Source organism: Phoxinus phoxinus, assembly GCF_949152265.1.
Source record: "Phoxinus phoxinus genome assembly, chromosome: 20".
NCBI classification, from domain to species: domain Eukaryota; kingdom Metazoa; phylum Chordata; class Actinopteri; order Cypriniformes; family Leuciscidae; genus Phoxinus; species Phoxinus phoxinus.
This window is the reverse complement of record NC_136895.1, coordinates 25,070,687-25,098,622: the sequence shown is the minus strand read 5'-3', so window position 1 is coordinate 25,098,622 and position 27,936 is coordinate 25,070,687. Positions and strand designations below refer to the sequence as shown.

At 37.5% G+C, this 27,936-nt stretch overlaps 3 protein-coding genes and 1 long non-coding RNA gene across 5 annotated transcripts; 3 read left to right on the top strand and 1 right to left on the bottom strand.

Moving 5' to 3' along the window:
* LOC306987895 (SLAM family member 5-like) overlaps positions 1–27,936 on the top strand; it is a 332,963-nt gene that overhangs the window by 174,308 nt on the left and 130,719 nt on the right.
* Positions 47–7,062, top strand: LOC306987903 (SLAM family member 5-like). Of its 2 annotated transcripts, XM_079592539.1 has the most exons (7): positions 47–164; positions 762–1,094; positions 1,293–1,577; positions 1,682–1,789; positions 2,858–2,925; positions 6,344–6,413; positions 6,655–7,062. In XM_079592539.1, the coding sequence occupies exons 1-7, from the start codon at positions 125–127 to the stop codon at positions 6,657–6,659; spliced, it is 909 nt and encodes a 302-aa protein (XP_079448665.1). In that variant the 5' UTR covers positions 47–124; the 3' UTR covers positions 6,660–7,062. The 2 variants fall into 2 exon arrangements, with proteins under 2 accessions (XP_079448665.1, XP_079448664.1); XM_079592538.1 differs by having other exon boundaries at positions 6,344–7,062.
* LOC306987947 lies at positions 360–26,938 on the bottom strand. The gene is made up of 4 exons (XR_013795275.1): positions 26,491–26,938; positions 26,248–26,340; positions 23,603–23,761; positions 360–1,763 (listed from the first exon to the last, which is right to left on the bottom strand). It is a non-coding gene; the product is annotated as an uncharacterized lncRNA (long non-coding RNA).
* On the top strand, positions 20,612–26,017 carry LOC306987894 (SLAM family member 9-like). Of its 2 annotated transcripts, XM_079592522.1 has the most exons (6): positions 20,612–22,047; positions 22,759–23,073; positions 23,270–23,563; positions 23,665–23,793; positions 24,425–24,492; positions 24,941–26,010. In XM_079592522.1, exons 1-6 carry the CDS (start codon positions 21,936–21,938, stop codon positions 24,992–24,994), a joined length of 972 nt encoding a protein of 323 aa, XP_079448648.1. In that variant the 5' UTR covers positions 20,612–21,935; the 3' UTR covers positions 24,995–26,010. The 2 variants fall into 2 exon arrangements, with proteins under 2 accessions (XP_079448648.1, XP_079448649.1); XM_079592523.1 differs by having other exon boundaries at positions 20,612–23,073; positions 24,941–26,017.

Here is a 27,936-nt window from a genome sequence, read left to right as displayed (position 1 = left end):
ATTCACCTATATCTCCTAGAGCATGTGTGTGTAAAGTAGGAGGGTCCAAAGATTCACACACCAAATAAGCAGGAGGAGTGTTTTAGCGAGACAGTTTCGCTAAAGAACTGAACAATATTTTGCCATGTTTTTTTTGGTCTGTTTGTGCTGCTGGGGTCTGATGGGTAAGTAAAAAACAAAACAAAATGTTTATGGTTTAATTTCTTTCAGTTTCAGGGTAATAAAGCTGCTGCTACATTTCAGATTACATTATTTTCTACTTTAAATATGTACCAGATCAATATCATGAGATTTACTTACTTTGAATCCAGGTTTCTGTTTAATTGGATTTTTAAGTGGAAATTTCCAGGCCTTCTTTTGTGACTATAAATTTCTCTCGCTCAGACTCAATTGAACCACTTTCAAATCTCAGGTGTTTTTTGTAGTTGTTATTTTCAGTATCGTAATTTTCAAAGATGCAAATGCACAATGCACACTCTTCCCAGCAATTTCTCAAAAAGTATATTACATATATACAGCAGAATTACAATTGTATACTTCAAACTGTAATTATCATCATGTTTTTATTTTTGTAAATGTATTATTTTAAGTTCAAAAAAATTATAAAGGTAAAATCTTAACCTTTTTAATTTGCTTTTGTCTTTGCTGCTGCTCTGAAATATGAATCTTCAGTTCATATTTGAACAATTCAATATACATCTGATCTCAGGCTTTCTAAACCAACATGAGCATTAATCTGAAAACCTGTCCATGTTCTCCAGGTGTGTTTGGGGCCGAAACAAATGAAATACAGTCAGTGTCCGTGATGGAGGGAGATTCTGTCACGCTAAACACTGATGTTACTGAAATACGTAATGACGACATAACATGGACATTTGGAGCTGAAAACTCTCTCATAGCTAAAATAAAAAAAAAGAAACAAATCTTCTCCACATATGATGTTCCTGATGGGAGATTCAGTGACAGACTGAAGCTGGACGATCAAACTGGATCTCTGACCATCACACACACCACAACTGAACACGCTGGAGTTTATAAACTACAAATATTTGGAGCTAAACTGACATTTAAAACGTTCAATGTTTCTGTCTATGGTGAGTAGAGATCACCAATCCTGCCTTTTACATTCTTTATTAACTATTTACATATTGAAGTGTTTAATCATTTATATTTTAAGATCACAGAGTGTCAACACTGTCAACACACAAAACACTCACTCAACACACTGATCCAAAAATATGATTGTTGATTAGATTTATCCAGATTTCTCTTTATTCTCTCATGTTTTCCAGCTCGTCTGCCTGTTCCTGTCATCAGAAGAAACTGTTCTTCATCATCATCTTCATCATGTTCACTGGTGTGTTCATCAGTGTTGAAAGTGTGTGATGCGACTCTCTCCTGGTACGCAGGAATCAGTGTATTGTCCAGCATCAGTGTGTGTGATCTCAGCATCAGTCTCTCTCTACCTCTGGAGGTGGAATATCAGGATAAAAACACCTACAGCTGTGTGCTGAACAATCCCATCAGCAACCAGACCACACATCTGGACATCCACACACTCTGCCACACATGTGCAGGTACCACAGCACTGATGATATATGTGTGTATTCACTCATTCACTTAATGTGACCGTCTCTCTTTATCAACACAACACGCTCTGCTTCACTTTGTCCATTCTCAGACTCTCAGAGAGTGAGGATCTCTGCTGCTGCTGCTGTTGTTGGATTTCTGATGATTGTTGTTGCAGTCGGGATCTTCTGGATCTGCAAAAAACAAAGAGAAGAAGAAGGCAAGTGTTACCTACAGCTTTTTTTAAACAAGTATAAAAAAATACTCTAAATCTTATCATTTTAGTAGTTAATGCCTTTTAGTTTCTTTTTAATTGAATAAACTGAAATTACGTGGGTTACTGGGTTTCGGTATGCGTTTGTATATAATGTCACTGGGCCACATTCTTAACTCGTCTCACTCACAAACTTCATCAAATTACTCTGTAAATGCAAACAAGGAAATGCTTATCTACATTATTTCAACAATAACACAACTGTCTCCAGCATGGGCGGCGGTAGGGAGGGGCAGCAGTGCTTCAACGCCCCCAAGAAAAACCAAAGCACCCCGATAGCACCCCCAAAATAATTTCTGGAAGCAATTATATTCAGGCTGTATTCTATGGAAGCCCTGACCACATGGTGAAGAAAGAAAAATAAAAACAACTTATCTTGTTATTTCGAGATATTAAGTCGTTATTTCAACATAATATATCATTATTTCGACATAATAAGGGCAGGCGTTCATGTTTTATATTGGAGATAAATGCTTAACGTACCGTATTTACAAAGGCATCTTGCTTGTTGCACGCAAACATATGTCGAAATAAAAAGGTATTATGTTGAAATAACATTATTAATAATAATAAATATTTAAGAATATTTGATTGAATGCTGAATGTTGTGCTTGTTCAATTGAATACAATTAAAGCTTTAATTATGATAATTAAAATAATTGATAAAATAAATTAATATATATATATATATATATACATATATAGGCTATATATATATATATAGCACAGCTCCCGCTGTCAATGATCTAGCACCCCCTCAGCACCTGCGTTAAAAATTATCTGGCGCTGCCGCTGCCCCTGGTCTCCAGTTTACCTACCTTTATGAACATAATTGTGCTTGTATAAGGATTCAGCTTTCTGCTGGTGATCAAATTAACAGCACTATGTATTACAATGTGTGTTCATCGAAAATGACGTGTCAAGAATATTGTTCTAAATATAATTACTGCATACTCTGATATAATGTAAAATTCATGAATGCTAATTCATCTTTTATTATTATCATTTAAACAGATCAGGCTTGTGATGTAGAAATAACGCATTTTCACCCAATTATCAACAGAAGAAATACACCTAAATCGGTAAGAGATTTTAATATCTGCATTTAGTCTGTATTTTAGCAGGGAGTGAGATTTTGATGTGTGCTTGGGTTTGTGTCTGTATAATGATCTCACACACATTACACACAACTCCATTATATCAGATATTATAAAAGCCATAACATTATCATTCAATGTGAAAACTTCACTATCGATACCTTTAAAGGTGCTGTATGGAGTTTTTCTACTAAAATGAATCCATTTTTTATTACCTGTGTGTGAAGGGGTTGTAATCTCACAATAAAATGATCCACTTGGCGGGTTTTGCTATTACCTCTGAAAGCAAGTATTCCTATTTCTATGTGATGCTCCGGGTCAGATTTGCCGCGAAATCCAGTGACGTGACTGAGACCTGCATGTGCGCTCCCGAGCGTCTCGCCTCTCGTCTCGTCTACTGACTTTGCACTCAACAGCGACAACACTGCAACTTTATAACATGGAGTTTGCTAACACTAAGAAACGAGCCGCACAACACAGACTCCAACACAAACTCCGCATGATAATAAAAAATAAAAGATAGCACGCTCACGAGCACTCGCTTGTAAACATATTGGTTGCAATCTGAAACATCACCGCTATAGATGCCGCTGAAAACTCCATACAGCACCTTTAAATACCTGTAAAATCTTGTCATTAACATGAAATAGATTTTAAAAAATCATTAAACAAAAGAAAATTATTTAACATAGTCATTTAACAAGACTAGAACAAGACCAAGTTTGTGTTGTCAGCTGCTAGCCCTATCGCATATTAGCATGATAAACATGATTTCGTTGAATGATCGGGAAGAGACTCTTTAGCACAATGACAACCAGGGAAAAAAAAACACCTCAAAAACATAACAGAAACTCAAAATCTCCATATACTGTGCCTTGCGAAAGTATTCGGCCCCCTTGAACTTTTCGACCTTTTGCCACATTTCAGGCTTCAAACTTAAAGATATAAAACTGTAATTTTTTGTGAAGAATCAACAAGTGGGACACAATCATGAAGTGGAACGAAAGGTCCGTTTAAAGCACAGAGCATCATGAAGAACAAGGAACACACCAGGCAGGTCCGAGATACTGTTGTGGAGAAGTTTAAAGCTGGATTTGGATACAGAAAGATTTCCCAAGCTTTAAACATCCCAAGGAGCACTGTGCAAGCGATAATATTGAAATGGAAGGAGTATCAGACCACTGCAAATCTACCAAGACCCGACCGTCCCTCTAAACTTTCAGCTCATACAAGACTGATCAGAGATGCAGCCAAGAAGCCCATGATCACTCTGGATGAACTGCAGAGATCTACAGCTGAGGTGGGAGACTCTGTCCATAGGACAACAATCAGTCGTATACTGCACAAATCTGGCCTTTATGGAAGAGTGGCAAGAAGAAAGCCATTTCTTAAAGATATCCATAAAAAGTGTCGTTTAAAGTTTGCCACAAGCCACCTGGGAGACACACCAAACATGTGGAAGAAGGTGCTCTGGTCAGATGAAACCAAAATCGAACTTTTTGACAACAATGCAAAACGTTATGTTTGGCGTAAAAGCAACACAGCTCATCACCCTGAACACACCATCCCCACTGTCAAACATGGTGGTGGCAGCATCATGGTTTGGGCCTGCTTTTCTTCAGCAGGGACAGGGAAGATGGTTAAAATTGATGGGAAGATGGATGGAGCCAAATACAGGACCATTCTGGAAGAAAACCTGATGGAGTCTGTAAAAGACCTGAGACTGGGACGGAGATTTGTCTTCCAACAAGACAATGATCCAAAACATAAAGCAAAATCTACAATGGAATGGTTCACAAATAAACATATCCAGGTGTTAGAATGGCCAAGTCAAAGTCCAGACCTGAATCCAATCGAGAATCTGTGGAAAGAACTGAAAACTGCTGTTCACAAACGCTCTCCATCCAACCTCACTGAGCTCGAGCTGTTTTGCAAGGAGGAATGGGCAAAAATTTCAGTCTCTCGATGTGCAAAACTGATAGAGACATACCCCAAGCGACTTACAGCTGTAATCGCAGCAAAAGGTGGCGCTACAAAGTATTAACTTAAGGGGGCCGAATAATTTTGCACGCCCAATTTTTCAGTTTTTTATTTGTTAAAAAAGTTTGAAATATCCAATAAATGTCGTTCCACTTCATGATTGTGTCCCACTTGTTGTTGATTCTTCACAAAAATTACAGTTTTATATCTTTATGTTTGAAGCCTGAAATGTGGCAAAAGGTCCAAGTTCAAAGGGGCCGAATACTTTCGCAAGGCACTGTATAACTGAACATTGAACACTAATAAGTCTATCCCTTTACTGAAAAACACATAAAATAATGCTTACTTTCTACATTTGCAGTCCCATGCAAAGCATGAAAAATTATTCATGTAGTTCCAACATAAAATTAAGTTACCTTTCATTTGATTATTAAGTGAATTAAGTTAACATTGTGTTTGTTTTAAGCAGTGAAAAGTGTTTATTTTATGTATTTACAAGATCAGATCAGCTGTAGTCGCCGTTTAACCACCGTGGTCTTCCCAAGTCGACTTGCGATGTCTCGCCATCCGCTGTCACACACACCCCTGTCGAAATAAGTAAATTGATCAACTTCGCCCAGAGGCTGTTGGTAAACGTGTACCGGAATATGCGCGGGTGTAGCCTATAGAAGGATCTTGCTCTTGGACAGGGTTTATCCGGAGTCCGGCTTTTTCCGCTTTGCTTCCCAGCGCAGTTGTTAGCTCGCAGAGTGATCGTTGAGTAGATCCAGCAAATCAATATCATCCACGAAATCTAAATCCGCAAGTAGTCCTCCATCTCATCGCTGTGGGTACGTCACATGAAGAAAACCATGACGAGAAGAAAGAGTAAAGTCACCAGCACACAACCCTGCCTCACTCCCGTGTCAATGAAGGAGAATTCGGGAGACGTCTTGGTGCAGATGTAGCAGCTCCATTCATGATAAATGTTGCGGAAGAGGTCAATGGATGCTGTATGATTTTTCCAAAGCGTGCCATGATGTAGGCTTACACTGTCCAGTGCTTTTGTAAAATCGATGAAATTGACAGTTTCTGTTGTAGTTAAACACTTTCCTTGATAATTGTTCTTAAGAAGAACATTTGTAATATTGTATAATATTACTTCATTTCAATTTATTTGAACAAATTTTACTTCTGAAAGATAAAAAAAATTGCGTCACCACTTGATGCCCAATGTCAGATTTGGGTCCTGAAGCAAATGACAGAGAACTCAATCTAAATCTGCTACATGTTAGCTTAGCAGTAAGAAAAAGTTAAATATTTTATCAAATTACATTGCATCGCAGTTATTAGAAAATATATCAATCAATCTTCAGGATGCCACATTTTAAATATAATAAATGTACTGGTATTATAATTTATATCTTGTGATGTTTTTTTACAGGAAGTTAAAGAGGGGGAGAATCCCGAATCCAGAGAAAACCCAGCCTCGTTTGAGTCTGACCCATTAAAAGGTGTTTATGTTTGAATCTTAAAGGGATAGTTCACCCAATAATGAAAATTATCCCATAATTTACTTGCTCTAAAGCCATCCTAGGTGTCTATGCCTTTCTTCAGTCGAACAATCATGTATGCGCGTAAGCCAGTGATTTTAGTGTATAAAGTTTTAAATATGGATGTGTTTCTTACAAAAAAATCCATTGCTTCGCATTAGAAGGTGTTTAATAATATATATATATGTATACTTTTATGAAGGATAGATGCGCTTCGTTGGAGCTTCAAAAACTTATATACACCTATGGCTTGAGGGTGAGTAAATTATGGGATAATTTTCATTTTTGGGTGAACTATTTCTTTAATGTTATTTGACTTACCTGTGATTATTTTTAGTAATTTTACCCTTTTTGAGTTGTATGTTTGTAAATGAGAGCACATGACAAATACACATAATATTTATTTTAAAGAGGACATTAAGTGCAATTTACTCAAAGAGGCTGCTTGTTTGTGTTTTATACGTGAATAAAAATTTTATTGTGTAATGTAATTTGTTTTATTCTGTATATACTCTTCTTCCTTTTTGTATTGAAACTGAATGGGAAAACCTCTCATAGAGGCTGCTTATTTTGTCTTGCATCAGTGGAATAAAAGATCCAGTGAAACCGTCGCCTGATGTCCCGTGTCTAACTCCACAAAGCTCCAGAATCAAGTGATTTATAACTGGTGTCGCTGGCCAACAAACAAACCTCATTTGTTTTCTTGCATCAAGCATGCAGATTGGAGCTTCTAACTGACTCAGCTGAATGAGACATGAGTGTAGACTACATCTAGAAAACATAAATGCTAAATATTCATCAAAACAAGTCAGGCGGCTTCATGAGCGTGACCACTGTAGGATGTTTGCGTTTGAGGTGTGAAAGCGTGCGCCGTGCGGTTTCCATTTCTGCACATATGAAGCTCACCATTTGACTTCCGCTCTGCACAGCTTTACGATGAAACTGATTCTGTTTGATAAAAGATTGTCACATTAGACCGTGATATTATTTTAAGATCTTACTGTAGAAATTTAGCAGGAGTTCTAGGCTGATTTGGCTGTTGCTACTGGAATGGTGGGTCCATTAAAACTCACTCAGTCATCAGTTACTTTTCCCAGTTTATTTGACTTGACATATAGGAGTAGAGATTTCTCAGATGGCAGTGACGGTAATTGTTGGTTTCTAAAACCCTTAAACAAAACCATTTAATAAATACAAACACAATTGCAAATCTTAAATCATACATTTAAAATCAGCTTTAGCAATCAAATGAATATAACGTCAAAGAGAAATGTCAGGTTCTTGGTTCAAACAAGTGAAGACTGAAGCATAATTAGTAAAGGACCACAGGTGATCTTTATCAAGACTCATTCAGCCAATCAGATAGAGGTGTTAGTGAGGCCAGCAGGGGGCGCTCACCCTGTGGTCTGTGTGGGTCATAATGCCCCAGTGTAGTGACGGGCACACTATACTCTCAAAGAGCATCGTTCTTCGGACGAGACGTTAAACCGAGGTCCTGACTCTCTGTGGTCATTAAAAATCCCAGGTTGTCCTTCAAAAGAGTAGGGGTGTAACCCCGGCATCCTGGCCAAATTTGCCCCTTGGCCTCTGTCCACAATGGCCTCCTAATCATCCCCATATACTGATTGGCTTCATCTCTGTCTCCTCTCCACCAGTAAGCTGATGTGTAGTGGGCGTTCTGGTGCAATATGGCTGCCGTCGCATCATCCAAGTGGATGCTGCACATTGGTGGTGGTTGAGGAGATTCCCCCTTCTATGTAAAGCGCTTTGAGGTCTCAGAAAAAGCGCTATATAAATGTAACGAATTGTTATTATTATTATTATTATTGTGAAATAAGAAAATGTCATACTTATATGTGAAATAATAAGATTGATGTTCAAGGGCGTATACATCTTTATGTATCAATCACCTTATATACTCATGCTGTGGTCCTGTAGTTAACAGTTTCTATAGTTATATCCAGCTCTAGCAAGAAAAGCAAGAGTTATTTCTAGAAAGCTTCAACTATTCGTGATCTCACACCTATAGTCTCCACATCCGGTCCCTGTTTAAAAAGATCATATTCATATCCAACAAAACATTGTTTGATCTTTGTAGGTAGGCTATGTAGCCTGATACTGAGATATAATATCATGTGACTGTTGACTCAATATTGAAATTTGCTTCAGCAAACAGGGGAAAACACAAGTCTATTTTAAGAAATACTTGAATGAATACATAAATGGCTGTCAATGTAGAAAGATGCCTTTTGCCCACATAATGCGATAAAGTCCTAACTGGCCATTTAACAAGACAAACCTTTATTCTTTCACACATTTATGAAACCCGTTAAATTAATGCAAAACTACAGATATATCTGCCCTCAACAGCTTTCCATCTTTTTACTGTTAAATACACATGATCCAATTAAATGATCTAGACAGACCCTTTAGTCCACAAAATTAGGTGGGGGTGAATCATATTAATTGGGAATCATAAATCTGCATTTATGAATGAAGTATTTAGCAAGTTCAAAAAGATTATTAACCAAGTAGTAGGCCTACTGTGAACAATCTTTCTTAAGTACACCAAACTTAATTTATTTGTATTCAAGGAGATTTACACATGTAATAATACATGACAGTTTACTGTACAATTGAGACCAAAACAACTTTACAATAATAAAAAATATGTTCAGTAGATTCAATATCAGTTTCACAAAATTGACACGAGTTTTCTCCGATATCAAATTAAGATTTCAGGAATTCTTTAGAGGGGTATATGTCATTTATAATTTTAAAATGAATTTATTTCACTTTAGGAAGACTTGGAAAAGTAAGATAATTCATGTTCAATTCCATTCCTGTCAGATGTGTGTGCGCCCTCCCCACACTACACCACACCACACCACACCAAAGAAGAAAGCACAGCCACATCAGTCTTATAGAAGGTGCACCACAGAGGTTGGCAAATGTTGAAAGATCGCAGTCTTCTTAAAAAATACAGCCTGCTTTGCTTTGACCTTTTTTATATACTGCCACCATGTGGCTGGACCAGTCCAGTTTGTTATCCAGCTGCACTCCTAGGTACTTATAGTTGGAGACAAGATCCACATCTGTTCCCTGAATGGAGACTGGATCTGGATTGGGCATCATACTTCCATGTCAATGACCATTTCTTTTGTTTTTAAGATGTTAAGCATCAGGTGGTTATTGTTACACCAGCCCAAAAAAAACCTGATCGTGCTCCTGTATTCCCCCTCACAACCTTCTCTAATGCAGCCCACGACAGCTGACTGAGTATTTCTGAAGAAAACAGGTGTCAGAGTTACATTGGACGGTTATACAGATGATAGTACGGTTCCCTGTGGGACACCTGTGCCTCACAGAACAGTCTCCGGAACACAGTTTTGGAAGCACACACACTGAGGTCCGGCAGTTAAATAGTCAGTCACCCAGAAATCAAGCTCTGGCTCCACCGGCATCCTCCTCATCTTCTCACCAGCAGTTCTGGCTGAATGCTATTGAATGCATTAGAGAAATCAAGAAACATAATTCTTACAGTTGCACAGTTATCAATATGTGCATTGACCCCCTGGAGCAGGGGTGCCCAATCCTGCTCCTGGCGATCGACTGTCCTGCACTCTGTTGGAGAGTTCATCTCCAACCCTAATCAAACACACATGAAGCAACCAATTAAGGTCTTCAGGGCACGTCAGGATCACTTGAAAATTAAAGGCAGGTGTGTTTGATTAGGGTTTTCCTCTTGGGAAAAGGGACCAGGCATGATGTTTTCCACAAAGAGGGAATCCTCTGCAACCGCAAGCTCAGAAAACAAACAACCACAGATCTTGCCGTCTGCATCGTTGTGACATGTAGGTCCCTTTTTGGTGAGGTACTCGTCAGGGTATGCGTATGGTACACGACTATGTAGGCTACCTCGTACACTCGACGCAGAAGTATAAATTGAGCTTTATGGTAGACTTCCATGTTTGTCGTGGACAGAAAGACTTGATGAAATAGTTGTGCCTTAAGCCTTGTCATTCTTCTCCGACACAGTTTTCAAAGCACTATTGTATCACACACACTGTACCGATGCTTGTATCGAAATGACAAAACCACGTGATTGACGTTTGAAGCTTCGAACGTAATGCAGTATTCGAAGGTCAGAACAGCTGGTTTGGAAAAAAATTGGCGCTTCACCAACCCACCAGATGTATAAAAAGGGAAAATATTACCGAGGAGGCATTATTTATAAATTATTTAGCCCTATACTTCCTTATAACATAAATTGTAAAAAAATATATATATATATTTTTTTTTTTTTCAAATACTCACTTCAATTACTAATTATGATCACATACTTGTATATTATTGATCAATGTGACTCCATTGACCAGGTTACACATGACACGAGTTGTGGTCTCATTGGCGCAAATTAATTTAGACCAGATTATAACTGTATTGATCCCAGATTGATTCCACTCCTGTGTCACAGACTTCTGAAGCTTTATTTGGTCACATGCTTTTTCTACTCTCCGGTGATTTGACATGGTGGAGAAAACAATTCTGACCACCAGATGCCGCTATCGCTCTTTTCTTTTTTTATATATTTTAATCATGAAAAATCCACTTGTCCCGGTGTTACGGCTAGTGCCGTTTTGTGTGTTGTTCGTTTGTTTCCCCCCCTTTCTGTTTGTTTTTTCTTTCACTTTCTTAGTTCCGCGCCATTGGCTGTGCCTCCTGTCACTCATCGTTGGAGCCGATGACGCTGCGCTGCTTTCCTCCAATCGGCGGACACCGGGAAACATATAAACGGAGACGATGACGCTGAGAGAGGATAGGCTTTGTTTTTGTCTGTTGTTGCTCTGAGAGAGTTCGTGATTGAGAGATGCGCTCATTTTGTGTATTGTGGTTCCGATTCGTAGTATGTTCGTGTGCTACCTAAACAACTCTTCACCACCATTTGTTTGAATGGCTATGTTTACAATGGGGAAGGAAGGAGAGGAAAGGTAAAGATATCACGTGATATACATTGAGCACCACTTGTCAGTGAACTATTGTGAGAAACACTAGGTTAGAGGCGTGCATCACTTCTTGTATTTTTGTTTTGATTTAGTTAGTATAGTTTAAATTAGGGTATCTTTGGATACTGAAGATGTTCTTTTCTTTTTCTTTGTTTTAGTTAGTTTAGTACTGATTATTAATGAGTTAGAGGGTTATGTTTTGATTATTTCATTTATTTGATTGCCGCCCAATTCCCTTCTTCTTTTCCCCTGTCTGGGTGTCTTTTTGTTCTTTACTTTTCTGTACATATTATTGTAAGATGGTTTGTTTATGGATTCGTCCTATTCCCTTTTGTTTTGTAAATAAATATGGGTTGATTGTCTTTGGAGCTGTGGTATTCTTTGCTGACATTTACATTGGTACGAAGTAGAACTACGACATTTAATGTTATTCCCGATACCCCTTTAATAATCTCAGGGTACGTAACACCCGGACAAGTGTTAATGTCGAACCCTGATATATATCATGTTATTAAACTGTTGCATCAGCAGGTTCCTGCTTAGTTTCTTTGCAGAAATCAGAGGAGGCTGTGTATGCAAAGGTCAGCAAAAAAATGATGATCAAAACAGAATTAACTGGAGAGCTCATGTGGGCCCTGACTTACACCTTTAGTTCATAAATGTTATCTGCCAGGATCTTTTACTTTCGTCTATTCTAGTTCGTTGTGCCACATTGTTTGATTTCATCTGTGTATTCGGGGGGGGGGGGGGGGTTTGCATGCATGCATGCACTCTCATAATACGTCTGAAATTGTGTTGCTTTGCTCTAGTTTAATTTAATGGTTCACAAATAGTAGGCCTAGTCACAATATAGAACATCTAGAAACTCAAATGTAATTCTATTTTTAGCTTAAAATGCATGGAAATTTACTAACTTTATGAAATATTGATCCCACCCTTCACTGTCCTCTGTACTCTTGTGTAAAGAGAAAATTGGCAAATTCAGCACAAGCACATTATCGCTCTCTAGTGTCCAAAGCAGAAATACACATCTCTCTAAGAATATCTTACCTTTACATGATAGGGTGTGCTATAGTTACTGCTGTTCTCACAGTCACTGCTCTGATGTTTATAAGAATATACAGAGCTGGGTAAAAACTGATTACATGTAATCTGGATTACGTAATCCGATTCCAAAAATGTAATACTTGTTATATATTATTAGATTACATTTTAAAATACTCGTAATCGGACAACAACATTTTTGTTTATATGATTATTCTCACAATAGCAGTAAATTACATCCCCACTACTTAGTGTTTATCTTTTACATTTTCCTTTCTAGAAAGCCTACTGTTATGGAAGCTTGTTTCTTCCACAGAAAAAGATAATTGCGCCTTTATATTTTTATAGAATCTCACAATTCAGACTTTTTTTGTTGCGAGTTTATATCTGCATTTCTGACTTCTTTTCTCAGAATTGTGAGACATAAACATGCAGCAGTTGCGAGTTACAAAAAAAACTATACATTTTTTTTGCAACTTTTTTTTTTACTATTAATTGCAACTGCATTTATTTCTCACAGTTGTGAGGAAAATTTTGAATTGCGAGATTTAAACTCACAATTGCAAGAAAAAGATAAGAATTATAAGATAAAATGTTAATTACCTTTTCATTTTTTTATTCAGGGGCTTCCATATACTGCTTAAAAATGTTCAGAAGGTATCATAAAAATTTACAAACACACATATCATTATACATTTACATGCAATGCGGGGATTCAACTTTTATCGTCAGCTGAACCTACACTAAATTGCCAAAAGTATTGGTACACCCCTCCAAATCATTGAATTCAGGTGTTTCAATCACTTCCACGGCACCTTGGCATGCAAACTGCTTCTACAACAGTTGTGAAAGAACGGGTCGCATGCTGAGGCGCAGAGCAGAAGTCGCCAACTTTCTGCAGTCAATAGCTACAGACCTCCAAACTTCGTGTGGCCTTCAGATTAGCTCAAGAACAGTGCGTAAAGAATGGGTTATAGAATGGGTTTCCATGGCCGAGCAGCTGCATCCAAGCCTTACATCACCAAGTGCAATGCAAAGCATGGGATGCTGTGGTGAAGCATGACGCCACTGGACTCTAGAGCAGTGGACAATACGATGGACCAGTCTGTGTTTGGCGGTTGCCAGGAGACTGTACTTGCCTGACTGCATTGTGCCAAGTGTAAAGTTTGGTGGAGCTGGATTATGGTGTGAGGTTGTTTTTCAGGGGTTGGGCTTGTTCCCTTAGTTCCAGTAAAATGAACTCTTAATGCTTCAGCATACCAAGACATTTTAGACAATTTCATGCTTCCAACTTTGTGGGAACAGTTTGGGGATGGCCCCTTCCTGTTCCAGCATGACCAGTTTGGTGTGGAGGAACTTGACTGGCCTGCACAGAGTCCTGACTTCATCCCGACAGAACACAAAGGGTTGCCCAACTCCATATTAAACCCTACGGATTAAGAATGGGATGCCATTAAAGTTAATTTGCATGTAAAGGTAGATGTCCCAAAACGTTTGGCAATATAGTGGTATTTACACACACCTTACATTATAACACGCATTACATTATAACCACCTATCTAATAACCTGTAGGACCTCCTTTAGACCACAAAACAACGGACACGCCATGATATGAGGTATTGATTTGTCGAGGTGGCGATAGGTCTCTTGGGGTATCTGGCACCATAATGTCAACAGCAGCTTCTCCAGTTCCTGTTCATTGTGGGGTGGTGCTGATGTAGTGCAAATCCTCTTTTCCAAGTCAAACCACAATTGTATTATTGAGTTTATGTCAGGTGAATTTGGAAACAAAGGCATTAACAGAAATTCACCACCATGTTCCTCAAAACCCCTCCTTGATGATTGGCAGTGTGGTATGGTGCATTATCCTGTTGGTAATGGCCATCACTGGCAGAGAACACAATGGCCATGAATCTTGCACTTGGTCCTCAATGATGTACAGATACCGGACATCTGTCAGGGATTGTGCTGTTGGGATAATGGGGATTAAAGTATCCCAAGAAAACTTTGCCCACAGCTTTACACCGCCACCGCCGGCCTGTCTTTGTCCAACTGTGCATCCAGGTGCCAATGCCTCTGTTGGTAATCGACATATCCGCGCTCGGCCGTTGACGTGGAGCAGGGCACTTTCTTCCAATCATCCACTGTCCAATCTCAATGATCTTAGGCCTTAGTGACGATGCTATGCAGTTAGTGAAAATTGGACCCTAAAGTGTGACTAATAAATATGCTATTGTTTTTCTCCCTCAGTGTCAAACCGTTTCTCATCCCCCCCACACCCCCCCACACCCCCCCCACACACACCCCCCACACCCACACCCAACAGACACTCTTCACCTACAAACTAACCACTCGTGCACTGAATGCCCAGTGTCACCAACATGTGTGTCCACTAGGGCTGCACGATTTTGAGAAAAAACCTAATTGCGGTTTTTCTGACAAATATTGCGATTGCGGTGCGATTTTCGATTTTTGCGTTCGATACTTTTAAGTGCATAAAACCTAAAATTATGAATAAAATGTGTTGTTACTTCGACACAGAGGGTTAAATAAACTACATACATAGTGATTGAGGTAATGAGATTGTTTGATGCTTCGTGATTATTAAATACCTGAACCTAAATACCAAAGAATAAGAAGACATAATGGAAATTAACTTAAACACTTGGTCATTTGTTTTTAAATTCTTTAACACTGAAAATGAATTCTTATTAGATTTAGATTTACAATTAGAAAAACAAAATAATTCTGTAGTCCACTGCCATTTACTGTTATATTGCACACATTTTAAAATAAATAACAATAACAATTAAAAACAACACCTTATCCAGCCTTCTGCAAGATAAGAAACAGAAACTGTGTCAGAGTGCTACATTAAAGGTTTTTTACTATAAAACACCAACATATTTACCATTTCTGGCTTGAGACAAAACATTCAATTTTCAGTTAAAGGCATTTCATTATTGAATTCAGAGATGCCATTGTCTAGCTGTTTAGTTTAATTCATATCTGTGTAATCAAATTGATGATAATCGCTAATGAAGGCAAATTGCAGAATTAAATAATAATTTTCTGAATAAAGTTAAATAGGCACAAGTTAATTTACATTTGACCACAGTTAAAATATTTACTTGTCTAAGATTCCTCAGTCAGATTATGTTAACTTTAAGAATTATGGTGAAAAAACGAGACAACACAGACTCATATCAACAAAAATACTAGGCCATCTTGGTTAATGTTTCAGAAAAGTTAAAATGAGAAGAGTTAGTGTTTCCTTTAGGATTTTTTTAGCAGTGGGGAAAGGTCTGTCCAAACAACAAACACCCCTGATGCTGAGCGTAGCCTATGCTTGCTAAATGGTACCCCTGGAGCCTGTTCCTTAAGTCGGTTTTCACCTATAAAATAATTTTAAAAAAATGAGTGATGTGAGGGATTATTGATTGTCAAACAATCTTTTGGGTGCCCGCAGCCCGCTCGCAGTGTGAAGCAGTGTTCCAGAGCTACTCCCTGCGAACAAAAACTAAATTACACTGATGATGCTGAGGAAATGAGTGATGTCAGAAAATACAGGGAGGTAGTAGGTAGCTTAATCTACCTGGCAACATGTACAAGGCCAGACCTAAGTTTTGTAGTTAGTAAACTGTCACAGTATTTTAATAGGCCAACCACAGAACAGTGGACTACTGTCAAACATGTTTTGAGGTATTTGAAAGGGACACAAGTCAAAGAACTGTGCTACAGAAAAGGTGCAAATGGAAATTTGATGCATGCATACAGCGATGCGAATTGGGCAGCTGATGTAACTGATAGACGGAGTACTACGGGTTACTGTATTAGCCTAAACAAAAATGGTCCATTGGTCTCATGGAAGACCAAAAGGCAACCTACTGTTGCACTGTCCACCTGTGAGGCCGAGTATATGGCATTGGCTGCGACTGTACAGGAGTGTTTATACCTACAGCAATTGCTAGAAAACCTTGATGGTTTGAAATATGAATCTAGAGTCTATGAAGACAATCAGGGTGCCATAGCATTAGCAAAAAATCCTGTGTATAGACAGCGGTGTAAACATGTGGACATCAAGTACCATTTTGTGAGGTCTGTAATAAAGGAGGGCAGGGTTACTCTGGAGTACTGTCCAACTGATGAGATGGTTGCAGATGTACTAACAAAACCAGCAACAAAGCTTAAGTTAAGAAAATTTGACTCGTTTATGTTTGGTGTATGAACTTTGTATATTTATGTCAAAAATGATAAAATAGAAATGTGAGAGCAAGTGGGGGTGTTAAGATGTACAAATATTATGCTCTCATTTGTATTTGTTTTTCCTGTTTGTTTTTTTCCCCTTCGTGACCCAGGTCATGTGACCTAATCAGTGGCTGAATGAATGCAGGTGTCTTTGTTTGAATAAAGTGTGCCAGTCAGAGAGACTGGTAGTTGTGAACTTTGTTTTAAATGGGTATGTGTGTGAGCGAAATGATAGGAGTGATAGTAGTGGGGGTGGGTGTGCTACTTTTATTAAGGTGGGGGTTCCCTACAGAGTTTTAGGTAAAGGTGGAGGATTAGAGTATTTAGTTATTGAGGTTTGGTGTGATAATAGTAGCTTAAATGTTATAAATTTTTATAATCCCTGTAAAAGACTGGATATTGATGCACTAGAGTTGGTTGAAGGACAAGAAGGTGGCAAAATATTATGGTTAGGAGATTTTAACGCACATAGCCCCCTGTGGGGAGGAGATAAAACAGATCATAATGGTCTGGTTTTAGAAGAACTAATGGATAGGAAAGGGTTGGTTTGTTTAAATGATGGGTCGCCTACACGTATTGGGGTGAGGGTGCAGTCTGTATTAGATCTGACTTTAGTTTCTCAGTCTCTTGCAGGTCTAATAATATGGGAAGTTTATAGTGAGTCAACGATTGGAAGTGACCACTATCCGATTATGTGTAGGATGGGTAACAGGAGCTGCAATGTGACCCAGGGTTTTTCTGAAAGATGGAATTTTAAAAAAGCTGATTGGATAATGTTTACATTTATAAGTGATAGGAATATGAGACAAGTTGAGGTGATAGATGATGTGGATGAATTTAATGATAATGTTAGTATAGCTATTGTGGAAGCTGCAAGAGCTTCTATTGCCGAGTCGAGGCCGGGAAGTAAGAAGCGGAAATTGGTACCCTGGTGGACAGGTGAATGCACGCAAGCAATAAACAGTAGAAATAAAGCGTTTAAAGATTTTAAAAATAGTTTAAGCTTTCAAAAGTATTTGGAATATAAAAGGGAGCAGGCTAAGGTGAGGAAAGTAATTAGGAAAACAAAAAAGGATTACTGGATAAAGTATTGTAACACTATAGGAAGGCAAACTTCTGTAAATGATATATGGAGAGTTGTTAAAAAAATGAGTGGGGTGCAACAATCTTGGAGTTATCCAGTCCTTAAGAATGGTGAGACTGTGGCAGTGAAGGATGAAGATAAAGCAGCGTTAATGGTCAAAGTTATAGCTAATGTTCATAGTAGTCTCAACTTAAATGAGGATGAAAGACATAAAAGAGCGACAACAAAAAGACAGTATCAATATCTTTTAGAAAATGTAGAGGATCGAGGTGATAGCATGAATGCAAGTTTTTCAGTAAGTGAATTAAAGAAGGCTATAAGCAAGGCGAAGATAACAGCTACAGGGAAAGATAGAATAAGTTATGCAATGTTTAAATATCTTAGTAACGAGGCTCTTAATATGGTGTTGAAGTTGTTTAATAAGGTGTGGGAACAAAGGAAAATTCCAAAGAGCTGGAAGATGGCTGTGATTATTCCAATTAGAAAGCCGGGGAAAGATCCTACTGTGGCTTCAAATTATAGGCCAATTGCTTTGTCATCCCACCTAGGTAAGGTAATGGAAAGAATGATTGTGGACAGAATTACCTTTTATGTTGAGTCTCGGAATCTGATAACACCGTTCCAAAGCGGCTTTAGGAAAGGAAGGTCAATTATGGACCCAGTTATTAAATTGGAGAGTGATATAAGGAAGGCCCAAGGGTGTAAAGAAGTAGTTGCTGCTATATTTTTTGATGTGGAAAAAGCGTATGATATGCTTTGGAGGGATGGTGTGTTAATTAAAATCCGAAGGCTTGGAATAGAGGGGAAAATGTATTACTGGATTAAGGACTTTTTAAGCAATAGACAAATTCAAGTGAGGATAAACAATAGCTTCTCTGATTGCGTATTTGTGGAAAATGGTGTACCCCAAGGAAGTGTTATTTCACCTATTCTGTTTTCTATTATGATAAATGATATATATGATACACTTGATTATAGTATAGACAAATCATTGTTTGCAGATGACGGCGCTCTCTGGAAAAGAGGTAAAAATGTTCAATTCATTGTTAAAAAATTGCAAAAAGCTATTGACTCTGTTGAAGAATGGGCTGGGAAATGGGGATTCAGGTTCTCTGTTGAGAAAACCAAGGTAGTGTTTTTCTCTTTTAAAAAAATTGAAAAAAGATTTAAATTGCAATTGTATGGTAGAGACTTAGAAAGAGTAAATTGTATAAGATTTTTAGGTATGCATTTTGATTCTAAGCTTACCTGGCATAATCATATTGAAAAGGTAGTTGACAAGTGTAAAAAAGTCATTAACATAATTAGGTGCTTGTGCAATAAGGAGTGGGGAGCAGATATGACTTCAATGAAAAGAGTATATGTTGGATTAATTAGGTCTATTGTTGACTTCGGGTGCGTGGCTTATGGGTCTGCTACAAAGTCTGAATTAAAGAAGCTTGATGTTATTCAGGGTTCAGCCCTCAGGATATGTTCAGGAGCAATGAGAACCTCCCCTATATCAGCGCTTCAGGTTGAAGTAGGTGAAATGCCGTTTGAGTTGAGACGACTGCAAATGTCATTGTCATACTATGTTAATTTAAAGGGGCATAAGGAAGACCATCCAACTAAAAGTGTCCTTATTCCAACATGGGAGCAGACCAAAAGTAAAAGAGAGTCGTTTAGTGCAAGCATACATGGAAAGGTTAAGCAGGCGGCTGTAGGAAATTTCGAATTTAGTCCATCGGTGGTCTATCCACCGCATCCACCGTGGCTACTACCGGTTCCAGACACTGATATAAATTTGCATGAAAAGATTAAAAATTATAAGGGGGATAGTGGACAAATGGCTATGAGGTATGTGGATAACTATTATGGGTACGTGCAAATCTTTACTGATGGGTCAAAGCAACCAGATACAGGGAAAGTAGCAATAGCATATGTGATACCAGAGTTTGATATTAAGTTTTCTGCAAGAGTTTCGGATCATGTGTCAGTATACTCAGCAGAGCTGATAGCAATTTTGATGGCGTTACAGTGGATAGAACAAATTAAACCACTAAGAGTAGTTGTGTGTTCAGATTCGTTGTCAGCTTTAGAACATTTTAAATTAGGTAACTCAAGTGAAAGGTATGATATTGTATGTGAGATATTGACTTTGCTATATAGTATTCAAAATGGGGGGACGCATGTAAAGTTTGTTTGGGTTCCGGCTCATGTTGGTGTGCCTGGTAATGAGTTGGCAGACACGTTTGCTAAACAGGCTTTGAAAGCGACAAATGTGTCTATTCAATGTAAAATATCAAAATCAGAGGCTAAGTCAGTGATTAAAAAACATGTTAAAAAGTTGTGGCAAGATAAATGGGATAGGGGAGATAAAGGGAGGGGTTTTTACACTATTAATCCTGGGGTTGGTCAGGGGCGTATGGTAACAAGGTGTCGAAGAGAAGAGGGAATTTTTACAAGAATGAGAATAGGGCACACCGGACTAAATAAAACACTACAGTTAATAGGAAAACATAATTCAGGAAAATGTGAGATTTGTAATGTACCAGAAACAGTGGAACATGTCTTTATGATATGTAGGAAATTTAATAGAGAAAGGATTTTAATTAAAAGGAAAATAGAGGACAGTGGAGAAAGGTTTATCTTTAGAGGCATTTTGTCTAAGGCTTCCGATCATAGAGTAATAAAATATATGTTTCAGTTTTTAAAGAATACCAGACTCATAGACAGATTATAGGTTTTTCTTTCTTTTTTTTTTTTTTTTTTCTTTCTTTTCCTTTTTTTTGGGGTAGCTTGTAGGCTACAATATTCCCAAAGATGTAAGCCATAATGATGATCAGGCACAATTTATCCGGAGGGTGGCGGTAGTGCGCTAAGTTAGTCCGCATCCGCCGTTAAGCAGCCAAAGAAGAAGAAGAAGACTGGTAGTTGTGAAAACGAAACAGTATTTCGTGTGTTGTCTGTGTAGCTACTCTGCTAACACTGACATACCCGCTCGGGGTGTGTAGCGCGTGTCCACGCTATTCTCCGACTCCGACATGCCCGCTCGCGGTGTGTTTTTACGCGTGTCCACGCTATTCTCCGACTCCGACATGCCCGCTCACGGTGTTCTTTATCAATCAACCAAAGCCGGTCGCGGGGGCGCCGCCCTCGCCATCTTTCCATTCACTTCACTTTTGCTATTTAACCAGAGCGAATGAGACGAGTGCGTCACGTGTGGTGTTTGTCAACGCGCCTTTGGAGAGAAGTGAAAGTGACCGCTCGGCTAGTATCGATACTTCGGGAAATTAGTATTGGTACCGTTCAGATATTTCAGTATTTTTGACAACACTAGTGTTAGCTGCTTTTCCTGCTGACAGAAAGCCGGAGCACTGCATACAAGTTGATACAACCTTGTTTCCATTGCCATTTCTAATTGGCCAGCAAGCCAGGAACGCGAGATTCGACCATTTTGATTGGCTAATAGGTTTGTCACTCAAATGTCAGAGGCGGGGGAAAAAACCTCAGACTCCTGAGGTTAGGTTATCGCGGGAGTTAAAACCTCAATATCGATGCGATAAAGGTTAATCGTGCAGCCCTAGTGTCCACCCAACGGATCAAACCACAGTTAGAAAAATAACCGCAGCAGGTTTCAGTTTGACTCGGAAGATAAACCCCAGTAAAGCTTTTAACTTGTATTCTGGTTATTCTATTCACTCAATTTTAGAATAAATGCATATAATTTTAAAATCACTAGAGTTATGCTCGCCTACAATCTATAATTGCACTCTCATCTTTGTTTAATTGTTTCATTTGTAAAGCGTCTTTGAGTTTCTTGGAAAACGCTATATAAGACTGATGTATTATTATTATTATGCTCAATTTCACTATGAAATTCCACAATTCACACAATATTCTTCTACTTTTAGCCATTTGAAAGACTCAGGTAGCTACAGTCTCAGAAGAAAAGCTGTCACTGAGGTGGTACTACTTCTAATATGAACCCTTAACCTTTTTATGAAAATAAATTTTAAAAATGTATCCATCAAGAAAAGTTCAAATCTTAAGGGCCCGAAGAACTATAGCTTTATATCATATGCAAATGCGATGTGTGAACTAGGAGGGCAAAACGCTGCATGGGAGGATTCACACAACACTTGAACAGTTCTGTTAGATCACACACTGAACCACTGAAGAAAATGTTCCTCATGTTAGTTTTGTTCTTTTTCTGCTGTTGGAGTCTGACTGGTAAGTTATAAAAGCATTTTATGGCTTGTTTTTTTCTTCCGTTTCAGTGTAAATTAGAATTCGATTATTTTCATCTGCTTTTATGTAACAAAAGAGTTATGAATATTGTATGAACAAAATACAAGATCTTCTAACTTTGAATGCAGTCTCTTTTGGGATTAGGATTAGAAAGTTTACAGTGACATTTTCAGGTCTGGAAATGGTCATGAATATAATGGAAATCTCTCCAGTGAACGTAAATGTTCAGAAAGTGTGAACTTTCCATTGAGCGGCTTTCAAATATCAGGCCATTTTTTTGTCTTTCTTAAAATATTTCTGCGGCTATTAATCTATATAAAAGTAATGGAAATTTACTAGTGAAAATGTGCAGCAAACTTACAGTACAGACTATCCAGTGATCTGAATATCTAATTTATTTAAAATACATATTAAAATAACCAGGACAATTAAAACTTGCAATAATTATCATGCAATTATTGTAATACATTTTGAAACTTTAAACACTGATTGTTCTCTACACTTTAAAACAAATTAAAGTGTGGATGCGCTGCACCAATAAGGTTGATAATAATTTGATAGTTAATATTTTACATTTTGTTTGGAGTTTGTGCTTGTTTTGGATATTCTCAACTTTATATATAAACAAAGCTGATTTCAGGCTTTATAAACCATCAGTGGCCGTAATCTGTGTAAAATCTGTTTGTTCTCCAGGTGTGTTTGGTGATGCAGTGTCAGTGATGGAGGGAGATTCTGTTACTCTAAACACTGATGTCACTGAAATACCTGAAGATGGCCACATACAGTGGAAATATGGAGCTGAAAAGTCTTTCATAGCTAAAAAAAATAAAAACAAGCTAACTTTGTCTATATATAATATTACTGAGAGATTCAGAGACAGACTGAAGCTGGACGATCAAACTGGATCTCTGACCATCATGAACACCACAACTGAACATACTGGAGTTTATAAACTAGAGATAAGTGGAGCGAAACTGACATCAAAATCATTTAATGTTTCGGTCTTTGGTGAGTAGAGACGTCATTTGTCCAAACATTCACATTTTCTATTTACATCATTTATAGATGACAGACACATTCAGGGAAAATCAACACACTAAACACTCACTGCACACAAATTTTTTTAAATGGATTCACTACAATTCACAAAGTTGAAATAATCTGATTGTTGTGTTTATATTCTTCTTATTCTCTCATTTTCCAGCTCGTCTCCCTGTTCCTGTCATCATCAGTAACTCTTCACAATGTTCTTCATCATCATCAAATTGTTCACTGGTGTGTTCATCATCAGTGTTGAAAGTGTGTGATGCGACTCTCTCCTGGTATGCAGGAATCAGTGTATTGTCCAGCATCAGTGTGTGTGATCTCAGCATCAGTCTCTCTCTACCTCTGGAGGTGGAATATCAGGATAAAAACACCTACAGCTGTGTGCTGAACAATCCCATCAGCAACCAGACCACACATCTGGACATCCACACACTCTGCCATACATGTGCAGGTACCACAGCACTGATCATATATGTGTGTGTTTACTGACCTGATCTCTGTCTTCTGTTGTAGATCACACTGATGCGTTCACTTCTTTCTTTATCATCACAGAGCTGGACACACAGTCTTCTTCACTCTCTCCAGTGTCTCTGATAGTGTTGATCTCTGCTGGATCTCTGATGGTTGCAGGATTTTGGATCTTCTGGATCTGCAGGAAACACAGAAAAACTGATAAAGATGGCAAGTATTATCTTTTCCTTTTAAACAAGTTAAATAAGAAATAATTATTTGAAAATATGTTCTAAAGATTTTAGCCAACTGATAGCCCTATTTTATCATTTAATTAAAAAATATTCTCATAATTTTCATTGTTATGATAAATGTCTATTTCTAATTGCATAAAATGACACTGTGCGTCGCTCTTTACTCTCGCACCAAAAAAAAGTTTCTCAAACTGAATCAACACTGGAAATACAAAAACAGAAAAGTTAGTTATTATGAATATAATATGTAAGGATGTGACTGGTGCTCTAAAATCGATGTATATGAATGATAACTTTTGTTGTGCTTGCTGAGCATAAATGCTGATTAAACAAAGAATGTAAAATACTTTTCTTTGTTAAACATCATTTGGGGTTGATTTATGCGTCTCTCTAAATTTTATGATAAACACTCTTTTAAGAATTGTTGTGAGTGGAAAAAGTTGTAGGCCTAATGGAAAACGTAATTTGTTAATGCCGTTTTTTTTTTTTACTTTCCGTGTTACTTTGGTGTTAACTTGTTAATCCCTAATAATACACATAGGCTGTGAAGAATCAGATGTAGTTGAGATTAAGTTTTGTTGTTTTAATGCATCTATAATTTCAAACAGTTGAAACCTGTGAAGTAGAGATCACTTACACTGAGGTTACATTCAACAAAAGAAATACACAGAAATCGGTGAGACAATTTATTGTTCGTTTCGTTTGTATAATTTCAGATGTGTGCTTGTGTTTTTGTCTGTATAATAATGAAGCCCATTCCTACCAGATAAGAAATAAAAATCATGCTCTCATAAATCATAATTATGACTTAAAAAGTATAAAATGTCACATATAGTTTAAATTATAACTTCAAAATGTTGAAATTATGACATAAAATTTTTGACTTGCGTCTGTCATAAATTTGGCATTTTTTATCTCACAATTATTATTATTTTTTCATAATTATGATTTAACTATAATTGTATTCTTATGTGGCGGTAATGGTTATACACAATGGTGTATAATGTTTCAACAGTAAATCTCAAACACAGCAGCACCATCGGATGTTTATAAAAGACTTGTTACTTTTAAAAAAACTACATCACATTATTATTATTATATCTTGTGTTATGCATTTTTTACAGAAAGTTGAAGAGGAGGATCGTGTGGAATATGCACCAATAAAATTCAGAAGATGATTAAACTTTATTGTTGTTCTGAGTACAAGACCCAGATTGTGTGATCATTTCACTGAGTCAATGGTTAGTTTTAGGATTGTGAGAATCAACATGTTTCATACAGGATCATCCTAAAGAGTTTAAAGTATGATCATTAAAACCAGATTAATTAAATGTTCTCCTAAAAACTTCAAAATAATGTACCTTAACTGCAATACAGGGACTTTAAACTAATTATGTAAATCATGTGGCCCATTGCAGCATTTTTATGTTTGCAAAACATAGATGTAAAGTGATCCAAAGGTGACAAAGTGAACTCTCATTCATTTATATAAATGTGGTTTGATCTGTTGGGTAGACACACAGCTTGTGCATGAGAATGTTTCTGCTGCTGGAGGTTTGCATTTGATGTCAGCATTTGTCTGAGGTGTCGATAAAGTGCCTGTGTGTCTGAGGTGTCGATAAAGCGCCTGTGTGTCTGAGGTGTCAACAGTGTGTGTCGTGCGAGTGTGTCTGAGGTGTCAGTCTGTGTTCACAGCAACTCGTTGCAAGGATTTTTTCATTTATGCACACATGAAACTGTTGTATGCACACTTTACTACAAAATACTAAACTCATTCGTGCTGATGTTTGACAAAAAAAGGTCCAAAATCAAACTGTGATTTTACTTTGAAAAATGTAAATATTATATACTTTATGTGCATGATGATCCTGCAGTTAAGCAGTGCTACTCTCAGAAATAAAGGTACAACAGCTGTCATGTGTAGTAGCTTTTCAGAAGGTGCACCTTTGAACCTTATTTACCACTTAGGGTGGATATTAGTAACTAAATGGTCGAAAAGATACAACGCGAGTGACAGCTTATACCTTTTTTTCTGAGAGTGCAGTTTCCTGTAGCTCAAACAGTAGACGGCTGGTGCTTGCAACACCAAGGTCATGGGTTCGATTCCCAGGGAAAGCAACAACTGATAGGAATGTAAAATGTGTACCTTGAAATGCAATGTAAGTCACTTTGGATAAAAGCGTCTGCCAAATGCATAAATGTAAAGTCAAGAGTTTCAATTATTTCTAAGCAAATCTGTACTTGATCCCTGTTTTTCTTGTTATATCCTGTTTCTCCCAGACATGGCTAATTTTAAGAATTGCTTTGAGGAGAAACTAAATTCTGCTAACAAACATGGTTTTTTTTTTGGGGGGGGGGGGGGGGGGGGAATCCTGTCCACGGTGAAACAAAGGTTGTGAAATCAAAAACATAATCAGATAGAAAATCTCACCTTCCGTTCCCTTGAGAGTGATAAAGTCCAGATTATATGAGGATATGAGGCTCAAGTAATCCACTTCTGCTCCAGTTCCAGTTCTGTAACCACCTGGGGGTCAGAGAACAAAATATGAGAGATGATGGGGACGGGGTGAAGGATTGTTATCCAACAATTGATAACGACTAAATGACTTAAGTAGAAAGAAGCATTAGCAATATGTGGCAAGTGCAGTGTTCTGGTAGATTTTAGTTGGCCTACCTAATGTTACCTCTCCTCGGCAACACAGAATGAGGAATCGTTCATGTCTGAAGCACAGGACTGTTTTTGGTCAAGTTTACACGATGATTTTGTCGTTTTGAAAACTCCAGCGGGGTTTATGACGTCACGCGAACATATGCGGTCACAAAAAAAAATATATTATATATATTAGTCTATGGCGGTCAAACAAACATGAAAAGCATCAAATGAGTCGATGTTCAAGCTGTTTCCTTTAATGTAAATACCATCCAGTTTCAAAAGTATCTCCAAATAATGCTTCTGTATTGTAAACATGATTATAAACCCCAAAACATCCTTCGAAAGCAGACTACACACACACACCATCGGAAGTGAAATTAATTCGACGTTTGACCACTAGAGGACTGGACAAGAGTCATGTTTCCACTTCGTCTTCTTCTTCTTCTTCTTCTTCTTCTTCTTCTTCTCTGGTTTATTGGCGGTTGGCAAACAACGAGCTCGTGCACTTCCGCCACCAACTGGTAAGCTTTGGAGAGTGGACCAGATTGTCTGTATACAGTAGGCCTACATGAAACAAGAAATTATAACACTTATCTAAAATCTTTTACATCACATCGTATTTTCAGCTTTCCTTAAGTTTTGGATCAAATCTTCTTTTTCATATTTCTGACAATAATATCATAACATGTTTGTCTCCTATTTCTCCACAGCAATCAGATTTCCTTTGTTATCTCTACCTATTTTGAACAGTTTGGTCCATTGTGTCTAAACCTAAGCCTGGAAATTATTATCTCTCCCTGTCCTATTCCTTGCTGTAAAAAAAAAAAAAAAAAATGTTGCATACATTTTTTAAAATACCGTCAATTTGGATTTTTAAGCCATTTAAACTTAAACTGCATTAATTTGACTTAAAATAATGAGTTGAGCTTTGTATAACTTCTTAAAGTTGTTATTTTGATGATTAAGTAGTGTGTAACATGCTAACTTATTGATCATTTTACTTATTGATCAATATTATAGGGTTATTAATAATGTTCACCACAGAAAAAAAATCTAATCAAATGCATTGATAAACCATAAAGCATGTAACCTACATAACCATACAAATATTTCCTCCAAGTTCTTACTCTAAAATCGTAATTTGTGATTGTCTCCAGTGCATGTGGGAGAAATAAATGTCATTTCTTTGTTTAAGATAGTGCCTGATGTCACATTACCGTTGTTTTACTGTGGTAAAAATGACAATAATAACTTACTGTTCAAGAACAGCATCCCACACAGTGTGCTCTTGTTATAATTTTCCTGATATGTCTTTGTGTATTCTGTATTAAAGCGCCATCTAGTGTTCTAACTAATTCAACATTCAAAGAATCCAGTTATTGAATCAGGTGTTTTTAATGTCATTTATCACATGAACATATATAAATATAAAAATATATTGTTGCTTGTTTCAGAAAGAAAATGGTG